The following is a 15,274-nucleotide window of genomic DNA, read 5'->3' on the forward strand; positions in this document are numbered from 1 at the left end:
AGCCCCTGAATCTTCTATTTCCTTGTGACCTTCAGGGAAATTTTAATAGAAAAGAAAATGTTAACCAAAAAATCCCATTTATTCCTTGCTCTTGTGACTTTTTCCTCTCTGTCTTGCTCTGAAAGCTAGTTTTTCCATTTTAGGAAGAAGGAATATAAATGAGCAATTTGGTAATGTTTTTCCATTCAACATTTTCTCAACCATGATTTTGAGATAACTTTTAAATGTCTCCTAAATTTTTCAAATTTGAGATGATTTTATGCATGAGCCCTGCAGTTCCAGTTTCCTTGAGCGGCAGCACAGGGCGACGTCCCCATTTCTGGTGGGCTCCCAGGGGTTTACAGAACAGCACAAAGGAGCTCTGTCTGCTCCACTCTGTCCACATGGTGTCTGTAAGCACTGCAATAATCCGGGGAGAGCAGGCGGTTATTTTCGTTGTTTCTGTTCTAACTCTGCTTTCGGAGCTTGATCCTGAGGACAGCACCTCTCTCCAGGTGCGTGTTCCTGGGGAGTGGAGGGAATCCTGGGTTTAACTTCTGGGATTCTGAAAGAACACTGAAGCATTTCTGGAAACCCCCTGGAATAAAATAAACTCCTCTTCCCCCCCGCCTTTTTTTTTTTTTTTTTATCAGTCTTTATCCTTAAACCTTTTGTAGTTTTTGATAGATTTGCTAATGCTCGATTTATAAAACTCTTTGTATCGGCACCTTTATGCCAATCACGATTCCTGTACTTTCTTACAATCTGCCTTTCCACCCCCTTCACCACCTCCTCTTCTTTATCTTGCCCAGCCGTGGGAACCTCTCAGAATTCAGTCCTGACCCCTGGTGAAGCATTTGTAATTCTCTGCCCCATCACCCTCCCTGTCCCCAATATTATAAGGAACTAATGAGGCGGGTAGCCTCATTCTGTGTTCTATTCAATTGTTCACACTTTTATCTCTGCAAGTGAATTCAGAGCTTTTTGAAGGGAGAGACTGTGTTCTTCCTTATACCTAAAGAGTCTGTAAGATTTCGTAAACAGTAGGTGAATGAAATCACCGTTAACACAACCTTTTTCTTAGAAGAACTCATGAGCTCTTCATTCATCTCCGGAGCTTCTGTCTTTATAAATGACTCCCAGACCTTTTCTCCGTACCTTGCTTATGCCTGTGCTCCATTTCAACTCCTCCTCCTCCAACAGTACAGGTCACACACATCCAGCATTGTGACTCTTGTCTGGTTTCTGCTGCGACCTGTTTCCTAAGCTTTTTTCTGGAGTGTCCTATCTTTCAGGCATGTGAACCCAGTGACACCAAGGGATTCCTAGATCTCATTTCCAGGATTCCTTTGATGTGGGGATCTGAACATTTATTCATCTCTATAGATCTATAACTTTTGTCTGTTTGGAGAGGTGGTATTTCTTGTTGCCTGTTGTGCTGAAGTATAGATAGATTTGTGGACGAGTTAGATTCCCTTGTGCTTTTCAGTTACAGTTACCCGGGTAGCTGCATGTCTTTTCCTGAACTTCATGAGTAATTACTACTTCAGAGTACATACTTACAACTCAAGATAGCCTCCACAGTATTTGAGAGGCATTCTGTTAGCATAAATTCTAGATAGTGGTTCTTTAGACTTTTGTGTTTCATTGATCAGAAAAATGTAAAAAAAAAAAAAAAAAGTGAGGGAGGAGATTGATATGATGTCATTAAGAAAACAACTACTACCTATTCTACTTTCATTTAATAAAATACATTTAACATCAGAAAAGTTGGGGAGATCACCCTTTAGATTGAATAAATTAAGCTTTATTTTAGAATTTTATGTTAGATTTCTTGTTGTCATTTTGCCACATACAATGGAACTTCTGTTATGAGTCAGAACTGACGCGTGGTCCAGCCTTTGAGAATTGCTGCTCTAGACTAAGCGAAGCAGTTGGACTGCTAGTTAGGCTCTCATGGTGATCCAAGTTGTGAAGGACTGGCAGTTACCTCAGTGTTCAGTCTGATACGTGGTGGACCGTGCTCTCTCCAAGACGGGCCCTTCTCCCTTCTCATGTGCGGTTCTTGCCTTGTGATTGTGAGAGGAAGGGGTATCTGTCCTCTCCTGGTGAATCTGGGCAGGCCTGTGACCACAGTAAAAGTGAGTATAGGTGCTCTCCAAGGCTAGATCATAAGGGGTGACATGGCTTTGGCTTAGTTCTCTTAAGATCCTTGCACTTAGAAACCAGCCTGTGGAGAGGGCCACACGGAAAAGAACAGAGGCCTCGGGCCCCAGCCCCAGGCCCCAGCCCCCTCCAGCCAGCCACCTTCCCCAACTCGCCAGGCATGGAAGAGAGTCATCCTGGAAGTGGATTCTTCAGTCAAGCCACTGAACTGATGCTGAATGCAGCAGAGACCAACTTTCTCAGCTGAGCCCTGCCCAAATTGCAGATCTGTGAGCTAAATAAATGATAGTTGTTGTTTTAAGAGGCTCAGTTTTGTGTTCTTTTATGTAAGCAATAAAACATGCACATTTTGGAAACTGGAAGTGAGAAATTGACAGAACAACACCTAAAACATGTGGCATTGGTTTTGGGATTGCATGGTAGATAGAAGCCAGAAATTTCCAGAGTGGGGTCTGAGCAAAAGCCCACGGCCTTGAGTGGAGCTTTTACAGAAGTCTTCAGGGCCTCTAGGAGGCTGCCTGTGGGAGTTTATGGGAAAGGGGAAAATGTATTAGGAGCTGGAGAACAGGGCCCTTGTTATGAGACTGTCGTGAGTGACCACACTGTTGAAGTAATGAACCCAGATCTTGCCAAGGACTTTCTGGACAGCGCGCCAGTGCCCCCTGGCTGCTTCTAAAATGTGAGAGAAGAGAGAGGAGTTGAAGAGAAGGAACATTTCAGCTTTCAAGTGAACTTTAAAAGAAATATAGAGGGGTCAGTACTTATTGGGTTTGAAAATAAAGTTGCTTCTCATTCTCTCAAACTAAGAATTGAGTTCTGGGAAAATATCAAATCCGGGGTGAGGGGACGGGGTAGGGGGGTGGTTTATAAGGTTATCTGCTGAGACCTCAGAAATTCCTAAGACGGTGCCCCCGAGAACCTCTCGGATTTTAGGTGGACTTTTTCAGGAGAACTGGGAAGATGGTCTCTCAGAACTACACGAAAGCCAGGGCTGACTCTAAATCTCCTCCATGTTTTCCCGAGGTGTGGAGATTTGGAGAATCTGAGCTCTGAAACTTGAAATCACAGACGTCTCACCCATGGGTTAGGTGGACTGAGGGAGCCTGAGGAGACCAAGGCAGGACAGGAACTAGAAGAGAACCTGACAGGGCATCGGTCAGAATAACCCGAGGCAGTGCAGCCGAGGAGAGGGTCTTAGTGCTGAGAGAGATGAGGTGACCACCTGCACAGATGAGTGGGGGTGAGAGTGGAAGATGGGTGAGTTAAGTAAAGGCAGGTGGGCACGTAAAGGAATAGGTCTCAGGAGGCCGCTGGGAATAAGACATTAAAAAAAAGAAAGACCTCTTGGGGGTAAAAAGGTGGTGGAATGAGATGGACATCATCACCCTAAGTACATGTGTGAAGGCAGGAATGGTGTGACTCTACTTTGAATATAACCAGAGATATGAAACGTTGTTTTCTATATGTGTAACATGAATTGCAATGCACCACACTGTTGTATGTAACAAATTAGAATAAAAAAATGACCTCTGGGCATTTACAGCAAGGAGGGGTCCAGGGGTTTAAAAGAACAGACCCAAGTCAACCGTACAAGTCTGTATAGAATAGAAAGTTGTAGAGAAGATTTGGGGGGTTGCTGGGAGGATGCCAAAGTGGTGGTTATATTCAGGGACAGGTACAGAGCTGTCAACTGAAATTCCATTTAGTCTCTAGGAACCGGGGCTTTGCCGTTTTCCTTAGTACCTAAGTGCTAGAGAAGACTGAGGGCAGGGTTGTGAGCTTCCTGCTGTGACGTTCTCCTCAGTCCCCCAGGAGAGGGGCTCCTCTCTGCTTCCTGATCAGGATGAGAGCTGCCCCTCCCCAGCACACTCTTCCTCCGTGATGTCCTGCCTCAAGCCCTGAGGAGTGGAGCCTGATGTCTATGGACTGAGACCTCTGAAACCTGAGCCTCAAATAAACCTTTTCCTCCTCTACAGTTGCTCTGGTCAGGTCCTTTCAGTCACAGCAGTACAAAAGCTGACTAAAAACGGGGCTGAACTGGATAGAGTTGGCAGGAGAAAAACCCTTCATCCTTGGCCATTCCAGCCATCTGGCCAGCCGAGGTGGTCAGTTACAGCAGTTGTGGTGTAGACAAGAGCTTAAGAACCACACGCTTCCCTGGGACCAGAGGGTTTAGCTTCTTCTGAATCGGGGGTGGGGACAACCATGCGGCCAATCAGAACAAGAGCAGGTTGGCAAGAAGCCAATGGGAAGGGGGCATGGAAATGAGACTTGCTGGCTATCGGTTGGTGAGGTGTCCCCCGCAAACAGATGCGGGGCTGGCTTTGGGATTTTGAGAGCCTCTGTCTCCTCTCAGCGCTGAACCCGCTTGGGCTTGGCAGAGCATTGTCTTTGGTCTTGGTGGTTTGGAGAAGAACTTGATTTAGGATCATTGACATTTGCGGTTTGAGGAGGCCACAGACCTGAAGAGCCGTTTGGGGGACAGGGGATGTGACTTGAAGATGTGGCATTTTGAGTCCACATCTGACTCACTCCTGGCTACACATCTGCGTTACTGTGACCTGTGGACCAATCAGGTACCACGCTAGAGAACAGAGATAAACTGTAAGCTTTATTTGGGCTACTTAGAAACTTGTAGGAGTTGGTAGGTTAAGGCTAATCGTGAGGAAAAATGAAACCACGGAAGTCCTTCTCCGCACCACCCTGTGAATCTGGGTTGGCTAAGCCCTGCCTCAGGGCACCAGCTGCAGTGGGGGTGGGGGTTGAATCGGTTATTCCTGTGCAAGCCGTGTGCCTGTCATCGGGCACCTCTGAAGGGGGACGTCTCTAGTTCAGGCAGCAGTGCAGTGTGATCAGACTTCACCCTCGGTCTTTGCTTTTACCTTATTCACTCCCATCCTCACCCCAGCCTTGACTGGCGGTCACTCAACTCTGACCTTGTTTCCTATTTGCTATTTTGGATTTGGATGAGGTGGAGAGAGACAAAAGAGGTATTGGGGTTGGAGTAGAAAAATGGAATTCTCAAAGGAGTTTCACCCACAGAGAATGAAGAACCAGGTACCTTGCTCCTTCCCCTCACAGGGCTGGCTCCTCACATGTGTGTGGAGAACCTATCTTGTGCCACGCGCTGTGTGCATGTCCTTAATGAAAGCCAGTGTTCCGCCCAGGCCTTTGAGAAACACATTACCACCTGGTGACCACAGAAAGTGCAGGAATCAATACAGCCCCTCTCCCACGTGCATGTGGTGGTAAGAGGAAAAGACGCCGACGCTTGCTCCAATATTCTTGGAGCAAGAGGTCAGACAGGACATAGTAATGTGTTCCCAGACAGGTGGAGGAGGAACACTCAGGTCTGAGTTGGGACAACCTTAGACAGAAGCAGGAGGGGTGAAAGGAGACCTGGCCCGCCTCATGTTCCTCTTTTGCACATTATCGCAGGTTCGTTTGTAGCAGAGAAAGTCATAACACACGTGAATCCACCAAGTTAGGTCTGGAGAAGCAAAGATGTCGAATTCTTCCTTCTGGGCACCGAAAGAAGGCACCACACCTGACTTACTCTGCGGGAGGCCAGTTGGTTTCCTCACCACGAAAGACCGTTTCATGATGCTTATATGTGGCACTCTTGTTTTGGGAGGTAGGTTTCCTTGCCCCAGCCTGCCCTGTAGTACTGAGGATGGAACCCCTGGCCTGGCACATGTAAGGTGGGCACTGTGCCATTGAGCTTCTCCCTAGCCCTGGGCGGCGGTTTGTGAAACTCGACTTTCCTTCGTCCTTTGAGACTTTTCTTGGTGCAGAAAGTGATTGCAACCACATCAAGAGCCCAGGACTCTTCACGTGTGAGTGAATGCTTTCAGTCTAGCCTCGCTCAGGTTTCGGTAGCATCTAGTGACGTTCCTTCAGTCAGTCACATTGGCTGGGCATGGCCGTGTGGTAGGCACTGTCTCACACCAGGGGAGTGAGACCGTCCTTAGCCTCATGGAGCCCTCTCATGTGGGGACAGGCCAGCCAGAAATTACCATGCAGCATGAAGGTACTGTCTGAGTGTCTGGCACCAAGGAGGAGAGAGAACCTCGTGTGCCTGCCTGCCAGGCCTGACCCAACCAAACCTGACAACTGGGCAAAGCCCCGAGGTACAATTTGCATAGCTGATGTCATTAATTTTGCCCATTTTATTACAGCACCTGATGTGATTTTTTTTTTCTTCACTCCTACCCCACTTCCCAGAGGAAACTAGGAAAGCCTTTACAAATAAGGGCTCTTAAACAATGATGAAGAATCGAACAGTTGTGGCAGATGGTATTCATGCAGATACAGTGATGCACTTGATAGCACAGGTGCTGTATCTCTGATCACAATTCAACACCAGTGATTAGAGAAAAGCTTCCGGACCTCGGAAAAAGAAAAATTAAGAAAAATGTCAGCTGTTCAAAAATGCAGTTAGAGAAAAGCAAGCACCTTTTGCTCCTTGTCTGGTGATGGCAGTTTTCTTTATGGTTAGAGTCAGTTAAAAGAATTTCTGGCTTTTAGGAAAAATTATAGAACATGCATTGAAGTAACTTAGGATGAGCAATTATTAATAAGATGAATGATGTAGGTACTAAGACTGGATTTTCATTATTTCTCACCTTCAGATCCATTGGTAAGATACCAATATGGTGTTCCTAATATGTCACTGGGTTGGCAAGTGAGGCGTTGTTGAAGCCTCAATATTTTCCAAGTTCACACATAATAGCATTTGTAATGACCATCAGATATTCTCTCACAATAATATAACACACAGAAAGGTTTAAAATAAGTAACTAGAGTGAACATTAAATCGTTTCAAAGCCATAAATCGTTATTATTTTCTATTTTGAGCTTCACCCTAGCCCTGAGTGGTGGTTTGTAAAACTACTTTCCTCTGCCCTCTGAATTTTTTCAGTGCAGAAAGTGATCACAATTACTCTTTAACAAATTTTTTAAAAATTGACACTTTATGAAGTGTGGTATAATTTGATACATGTGTAATGATCAAATGAGGGTAATTAGCATTTTGAAACTGTAAAAGTTGTGTTCAAATGGTGCAATTTTTTTTTTTTTTTTAGGATTCTCGAGGATGTTTTTCAAGAATTCTGAAGTCATTGTCTTGACCATTCTTTCTGTATCAGGATTTATAATAGGACAACTGGCTTACCATTTCATTGAGGTACTATATGTATAATAAATGAGAGAATAAATTAAAGGACAAATATCAAATACAAGGTCCACTTTCATCTCATCTCCAAACATTAATGTTTTAAAAACATGTGAACAGCTATTCAAAAAACTTACCTAGTCTAAAACATTTGGCAAATGGAAAAACACAACCCAGGATGTATTATTAGGGAAAGTCCAGATAAACCCATAATTGGTAAGTGAGGGGGTTGGTTGGCTTCCCTGGGTTCTTGTCTCTGGCCTTGCAGCCTTGCTCCGGCTTCTTATCTCCCCTGCAGAGGCCCCTTATAACACGCAGCAGTTGTTTCCATGAGGAGGCAGATTGCATGTAAAAGCCAAGCAAGAGAAAAAATTCATTGATTTAGTAACTCCTGATTTCAACTGCATAACAATATGATTGATAAGCATTTGCCTCTGCTCATTCTTTATTTTTAAACAATGGAGATATAATGTTTTTTACCTGTCCAAGAGTCTATTGGTCATCCTAATGTACCACTGCTCTTGCTAGCTAACATCTTTTGAGTGTTTGTTATATTATTTACTAATTTATTAACTAATTAAGTCTTGAATTAATACATTCATTCTTTGGCAATTCAGTGGAAGTGGTTCTCTGTTCTTATTTGGCACACGAGGAAACTGAGACCCAGAGAGGTTAAATAATGATAGTTAATCCATTGACTAGGCTAAAATAAACTTTTTAGGAGGGAATATTTACAGCACATCAATCACTGTTGTGTTTTCCATTATGCTATGTGCAGCCTTCCTAATTATATAACCAATTATACGATTATGTATTATTTTTCTCTACTGATTAACTGAAGGATTTTTTCAATCTTAAGGAAATTTATATGAAACCACAGGTACCTATGCAGTATTGCTTTTCCTGCTTAAAGCCAATTAAAATAAATATCTAATAGTCAAATAAAAAAATGCTTATCTGTGAATCACTTAAAATTATTTCAGGTATTACTGATGGTAGGCACATCACTATTTTATAAACTGGCTACCCTCCACAGGCAGTGTTCATATGGCTAAACATTCCCTGGTAAATAGAAGACTGTATGTTTGCCTATGTGTCTATCAGCTGATCTCTCTCTCTACTGTCTCTACTGCTCTAGGACTCTGAGACTGACCTTGGAGATAATCTCTCACTGGTTGTAAATGGGAATATTCTAAAGTCTACATGAATGGACATAGAATTGACCTAATTTCTAAGATCTGAGAATGGCAGCAAACTAATTTCTCATTTGCCTTGTATTAGGTGTATCCAGTTGTTTACCCTCTTCTAAGAACACCAAGTTTTTCGCTTTATTCTTATTTTTTGCCTTTAATTGTATTTGTGGCTGCTTTGGATGTGGATTTTTATATAGTCAAGAATGTGTTGTGGCAGGTAAGAACACATTTTGAAACAAACTGCAGTCCATTCTTGCTTATTCAAGTTGATCAAAAATGATTGTTTTATAGCAGATTCCTCATTAATGAATTAATGAATTTTGCCTTTTGTGTTGTTTTACCCTCTTCCCATTGTGTAGAACCACTAATCAAAGAGAGTTGGTGGGAGGGATTAATATTTGCTTAGTGACCACCAAGAAAAGGCACTAGGTAAATATCATCTCCATTTTGTACACAAGCAAACTGTGGCTCAGAAGTCATCCATCAATGTCAGGACCTGGGTTCTGGTCTCACACCTGGCTCAGCTTGGAACAGACTGAATTGGGGAACCCCTCTGAACTTAAGAGCAACCCCTGCTGACAGTAGAAACTGAAGGGCTACAACCCTCCACCTGGGGTGCCTGGGAAACACAGTGGAGACTGCCCCATCCCCCAGTGGTCTGACTAAGCTCCCCAAATTCACACGTGTGCATTTCCTGTTTGTCACCTGGCTTCTGCTCCTATAAATTGTAACTGCTTCTGGCTGTTTCTCTCCCTCCTTTTGATCAAGTTCATTTTTTCTCTTCCCATCTTTCCACTATTTCTTATGGGGGCAGGCAGCCAAATACAGCCTGCAGGAGGCCAGCAGGCTCCCTGAGATAGACCACCTGCAGATCTGCCCGGTTTTTCACTGTTCCAGGGCATGCATCAGTGGCCAAACTGAGGCAGCCACCGCAGTCCCTTCTCATCCCCATTCTTGTGATCACAAGAGAAAGATTTTAAACAAGTCACTCAGAGCAGCAGGCATGAGTTTATTAAAGGTTTGGGAAAAGGGGACACAGAGGAAAAGGACAGTGTGCCCCCCCCCCCCCGCCCCAGTTTTATTGGCGGTTCCAGGGGAGTTTAGAGAGTCCTGCTCAGGTTCACCTCTTGGATTTTGACTGACAGCTGGACAACTCAGTCCCCACTCTGCATGACAACTCTAGGTCACTGTGGCCCATGCCGACCCATCCTATATTGAACCTATTCTTGCAGATTTTATGACTGGGGACATCATTCTTATCTCCCTGAGTTCTGGGATCTGGTGTGTGTAAACTTTCAGGGTAACTTGTGTTCTCTTCAACAGCATTTCAGGCCTACATTTCTCTTTCGGATAACAGGTTGTTTGCTGAGGAATGTGACATATCCAATTGACTTTAGCCAGGCAGGGTGCAAGTAAATTGTTTATTTGTTTTTAAAAGAAAGGATATGTGGGGGGATCAGCGCAGTGGGCCCACTTTATAGAATGATTCCCTTAACTTTGTGTCCCCACTACTCCTGTCTGTTACCTATCAAAAAACATTTAAGGTTTAAATACACAAAATCCCCCCAAAAGCTAAAAGTCAATCAACTGATATTAATTCAAGATGTCCAGACTGATCAGGTGCTGATGGCCGAAGACTGGGATGGCTGTGGCAATTCCTTAATGTGACAAAGGAGTTTCCTGTGTCCTCCTTTCACAAAAAATTTCTCTGTATGGGGCCAAGGTGTTTGGTAGCTGTTTTGCCACCACAGAGCTGCTTCTGTAGTCGGTCTCTCGAACCCAGCCACGGCTGTCCCAACTAAGATCGTGTAACAGTTTGCTCTATCTTTGCCATGCCATCCCGGGGCACACCATCTTCACTAGGAGGGGCTTCCATCTGAAGAACGCGCTGTCTTCGCTTTTCTGTGAGTGGCAGATCTTTTCCATCCGTGTTTTCTTCTGAGATTGCAGCGATTCAGTCACATCTTCAGCTCCACTTCTGTTTCCAGCTTTCTAGCTCTTTCTATTGCCTCTGTAGTCTTGAGCCCCTCAAAGTCATCCATGAGGGTTGGGATCAACTTCTTCCAAATTCCTGGTGGTGGACATTTTGACCTTCTCCCACAAACATTCTTAACGGTGTCTAGAACGAGGAGTCCTTTCCAGAAGGTCTTCGGTTTCCTTGACCCCGAGCCATCTGAGGAGTCAGTGGCAATGGCAGCTGTAGCCTGAGGAGCTGTGTTCCTTAGATAATGAGACTTGAGAGTGGAAATTGCTCCTGGACCCATAGGCTACAGAATAGGTGTTGTGACAGGAGGCATGAAAACAGCATTAGTCTCTGCACTCTCCATTAGAGCTCCCGGTGACCAGGTGCATTGCCAACAAGCAATAGTATTTTGAAAGTAATCTTTTTTTTTTTTTTTTTTTTTTCCAAGCAATAGGTCTCCATAGTGGGCTTAAAATATTAGGGAAATCATGTAAATAGATGTGCTGTTGTCCAGGCTTGGTTGGTTTATTTTAGAGCACAGACAGAGTAGATTGAGAGGGATTCTTAAGGGCACCAGGATTTTCAGAATGGTCAAGGAACATTGGCTTCCCCTGCAAGTCACCAGCTGCATTAGGAGGGTCAGCCTGTCCTTTGAAGACTAGAGTCCAGGCGTCCACTGCTGTTCTTTAGCTATGAAAGTCCTAAATGGCATCTTCCTCCAAGGGAAGGCTCTTCCACCTCAACTGGAAATAATGCTTGGCCAGGCCGTCCTCAGCAATGACCTTGGCTAGGTCTCCGGGTGACAGGCTTCAACTTCTTGTGCCACACTTGCTGCTTCACCCGCAGCAGCAGTTATGGAGATGGCTTCTTCTTTTAAACCTTATGAACCATCCTCTGTGGTCTTCAAGCTTCTTCCTCACCTTTCACAGCCTTCATAGAATTAAAGAGAGTTGGGGCCTTGCTCTGGTTTGGGCTTTGGCTAAGAGGAACCGGTGGCTGCTGTCATCTTATGTACTAACAGGGTCTCCTTATCAGGAAGAGACTGCTGGATTTCTGGTCTGTTACTGTTCAGTGCAGCAGCCCTTCTTATTTCCTTCAGGAACATTGCCTCTGCATTCTCAATTTGACTGTTTTGCACTAAGAGGCCCAGGTTCCAGCCTACTGTGGCTGTTCAAGGCCTTCTTCCCAAAGCCAGATCATTTTCCAGCCTTTGATTTAAAGTGAGAAGAGGTGTGAGGCCCTTTCACTTTACAGGCCTACTTTCAGGATTGCCGGATCTCAGGGAATACAAAGGCCCAGAGAAGAGAGGTCGGGGGATGGCTGGCTGGAGGAAGAGTCAGCCCATACACATGGCTTATTGATTAAGTTTGTCGTCTTGTTTGGACAGGGTTTGTAGCACCCCCAATTACAATAGTAATATCAAAGGTCACCATTCATAGATAACCATAACATAGACCAGAAATAATGAAAAAGTATGAAATGTTTTGAGAAATACCAGGATGTGACCTAGACTCACGAGGTGAGCCCCTGCTGTTGGAAAAACAGAATTGCTCAATGCAGGTTTGCCATGGACCTTCAGCTGGTAACAGCAACAAGCAACCCAGCGTCTGAGGAGCACAGAAAACAAGGCACGCCTGCCGTTTCCTCAAATGCAGCTTCCCGTTTACCACTTTTACTTTAGCACTGTCTAATCTACTGCTTAATCTTAGTGATATTTTCAATCTTTATTCTTTTCTCCCTTTTTATTTTTTAATACATGCGTTTAAAATTACAAATCTCCCTTTAAGAAGGCTTTAGTTGCATCCCTCTGGTTCTGATGTCAATTTCTCCATGATTCAGCAAAAGTATTTAAAAACTTTAGAGAAATGGAAAATTGCTAAAAATGTTCAACTTGCCAAGGGCTTCCTCTAGAATTTAAAAGACCTTGATGGCTCTGTAACCATTAGAATTGAACTAGTAGGTAAGAATCGCCTAAAAAGGAAAATATGAGACTGGGACTATTTTAAATGCAAGACCTGTGATTCAGTAAAAAGATAACCCCAATCTTATGTTTTATAAACAACACTATAAGGGGGAATGCTCCCATATTTTTATTTTAAAGCCTGGTTAGTCTGAACACCCAAATTGGAGAAGAATGATAGAGAAACTTCATGGGCCAATCTCACTCACAGAAATCTACTTAGAAGAATTCTATACTATTTTTTTGGCACAATGTATCTAGGGACATAAGGATAATAAAAAGCATGTTTGAGGATGAGGCCCTGCGCTTGCCTGGCACACTTTCGACTCTAGGTTCAAACCCAACACCCACAAACAATAACCACCACCGAACAATCAAACAGAATGATCCTATTGTGTTTATTTAAAACTATAAGGTTAATTTAACATTTTAAAAAATCTCAATGTAATTCATGTTCTTAAGAGATTTATGTACAAAAGTCATGTGATATCACCATAAATATAAAGAGAGCATTTGACAAAATTGACATTCTTTTTAAAAAAAAATATTTATTTTTCAGTTACAGGTGGACACACAATATATTTATTTCATTTTCATGTGGTGTTGAGGATCAAACTCAGTGGCTGATGCATGCTAGGCGAGCACTCTACCACTGAGCCACAAGCCCAGCCCCCAAATTAGCATTCTTTATGATAAAAATAAGGGACAGAAAACTTCCAAATATGTATAACTAATAGCCTTGGAGAAACAATAAGGAATAAGATAGTAATACCATAGAAAGAACAAAGAACCAGGAAGAGATCTTGAAAGTTGAAAATATGATGGTTGAGCTCAACTAATTCAGTGAAAGAGATCAAAGGGAGAGCTGCCGAGACTCACAGAAAATAAAACAAAAGACAAAGTGGAAAATGAAAGGACTGAGTAACATCTTTTTTTCTCCCTGAGGGATAATTTTGGAAAATAAGTTTCTTATATTTACAGAAATAGAAAATTGCATAAATTTCTGTATCTCAAGCATTTCAGGGTGTCTCCTGTCCCTGTTGCAGAGTAGAGAGGAGGGGAGAAAAGGGTTGGTTATGGGTACAAAGATACAGTTAGACGGGAGAATTAAGTTCTAGCACAGTAGGATGCCTCTAATTAACAAGAATTTATTATATATTACAGAAAAGAGTACAGAGGAATTTATGTGTTCCTAATACAAAGAAATGCTAAATTGAGGTAGTGGATATGCTGATTACCCTGATCTAATCATTACACAATGCATACTTTGTATCCCATAAATATGTATGGTTATTATGTGTCAATTAAAAATAACAAAATGAAAAAAAAACAGGTATATAAAACCAAGATTTTATTCTTAGAACAAAAAGCAGTCATGCCATCTTTGGATATTAAATCTAATACCATATTATGAATTGGTTCACAGGTTTTGTTAACTGGATTTATTAGCTTTTCTATATCATTCATCATAATTGGATATGTGGTTATGAAATTCAATTCGGAGTCATGGGATTTTCAATCTTGCTTACTCTTGAGCATCACTCTCAGCATTACGGATCCCCTTCATTCTGTGAGCTCACTAAAAACTCTTGGTATGTCACATTTATTTCTTTTTCTCACCTTGAAGATGAGAGGGTACTTCATTTTCTTTTGATTATATTTTTCTTGCATAAGTGGTGCATTGAGCAGAGCAGGAATTGGTGCTCTCGTCCTTGAGGGCAGGGCGCTGTTGGACTTGAAGGAGGCAGAGCAGAGAAGCCGGTCACTGAGGAGCTGAGGTAAATAGTGTCAGTATAAAATTGAGGGAAAGGTGACCCTCCTAGAAGGTGACAAAAGTTGGCCTTATTGTTCTCCGCCACTGAATTCTAAGCCACAAGGTAAAGATTCCACATTGGTGAGATAAAGAGAGAAAATACAATAAAGAGAGAAAATACAGACCCCTTTCCAAGGCCTTGCTACCTCTCATTAGAAATGGTTCCCTGGTGGGCTGGGTGGTGGCTCAGTGGCACAGAGCTTGCCTTGCATACGTGAGGAATAAGATAGTAATACCATAGAAATACATGCACCACATCCTCAGCACCACATAAAATAAATAAAATAAAGATATTGGTCCATGTATGCTAATAAAAATAAAAATAAAAAAACCAACAACAACAACAAAAAAATGGTACCCTTTTGAAAGAACTCAGGTTGGGCAGCTGAAGAGAGGAGGTAAAGATTTAGGTTGGCACTTCAATATATTTTTTCAGGAAATGCTTATTTCCAAGAGGGTTTGGGGTCTTGTGTTTTTTCCCATATTACTCAGTGAGGTGAAAGGTGATCTCATCCTAAAATATCCTCCTATTGTCATGTTTATTAACATAGCAGTAAAAACATGAAATAGAGGCTATGGTTACTGGTTTTGACTCACAAATGTTTTCCTAACTAACTTCAAAGCACTGGTTGTATTTAGAGGAAACAGATCACCTCATGACCGGAGGAGAAACCTCCTGGCTTCCCGTGCGATATTCCCATTTTTACACTCATTGAACCTGGGACAGCAGAGAAGGGTTTTAGATACTCCCGGTGGTAATGTTCTAAATTGCTACAGGTAGTTTTATTTCTCCAAGAGTCTGATCCTCTGCTCTTTTTTTCTCTTTGTACACTTAAAAAAGATTTTGAAGTTAAAATAGCTGTATATGGGTTGTGGACTCAGATGATTTTTGTTCTTTCCCTTTTCTAAATTTTGCAATGAACCAATATGTTAGTTCTACAATAAAGACACTGAAGAGTAGTTACTATCAAGTTTTAATGTTAAAAACAACTACAAATCAAACATACAACCTCATTTGCCAAACTTC

The 15,274-nt window shown here is 42.7% G+C and overlaps 1 protein-coding gene across 1 annotated transcript in view; it reads left to right on the forward strand.

Annotated features, from left to right (window-relative positions):
* Nucleotides 1-5,649: 5,649 nt before the first annotated feature.
* Slc9c2 (solute carrier family 9 member C2 (putative)) overlaps nt 5,650-15,274 on the forward strand; it is a 50,267-nt gene continuing 40,642 nt past the window's right edge. Inside the window, exons 1-4 of the mRNA XM_076872943.2 lie at nt 5,650-5,779; nt 7,230-7,330; nt 8,600-8,728; nt 13,861-14,026. Of these exons, the coding sequence (XP_076729058.2) occupies nt 5,650-5,779; nt 7,230-7,330; nt 8,600-8,728; nt 13,861-14,026 (526 nt within the window). The remainder of the gene's footprint in view (nt 5,780-7,229; nt 7,331-8,599; nt 8,729-13,860; nt 14,027-15,274) is intronic.

Source organism: Callospermophilus lateralis, chromosome 13 (genome assembly GCF_048772815.1).
Source record: "Callospermophilus lateralis isolate mCalLat2 chromosome 13, mCalLat2.hap1, whole genome shotgun sequence".
Classification (NCBI taxonomy): Eukaryota; Metazoa; Chordata; class Mammalia; order Rodentia; family Sciuridae; genus Callospermophilus; species Callospermophilus lateralis.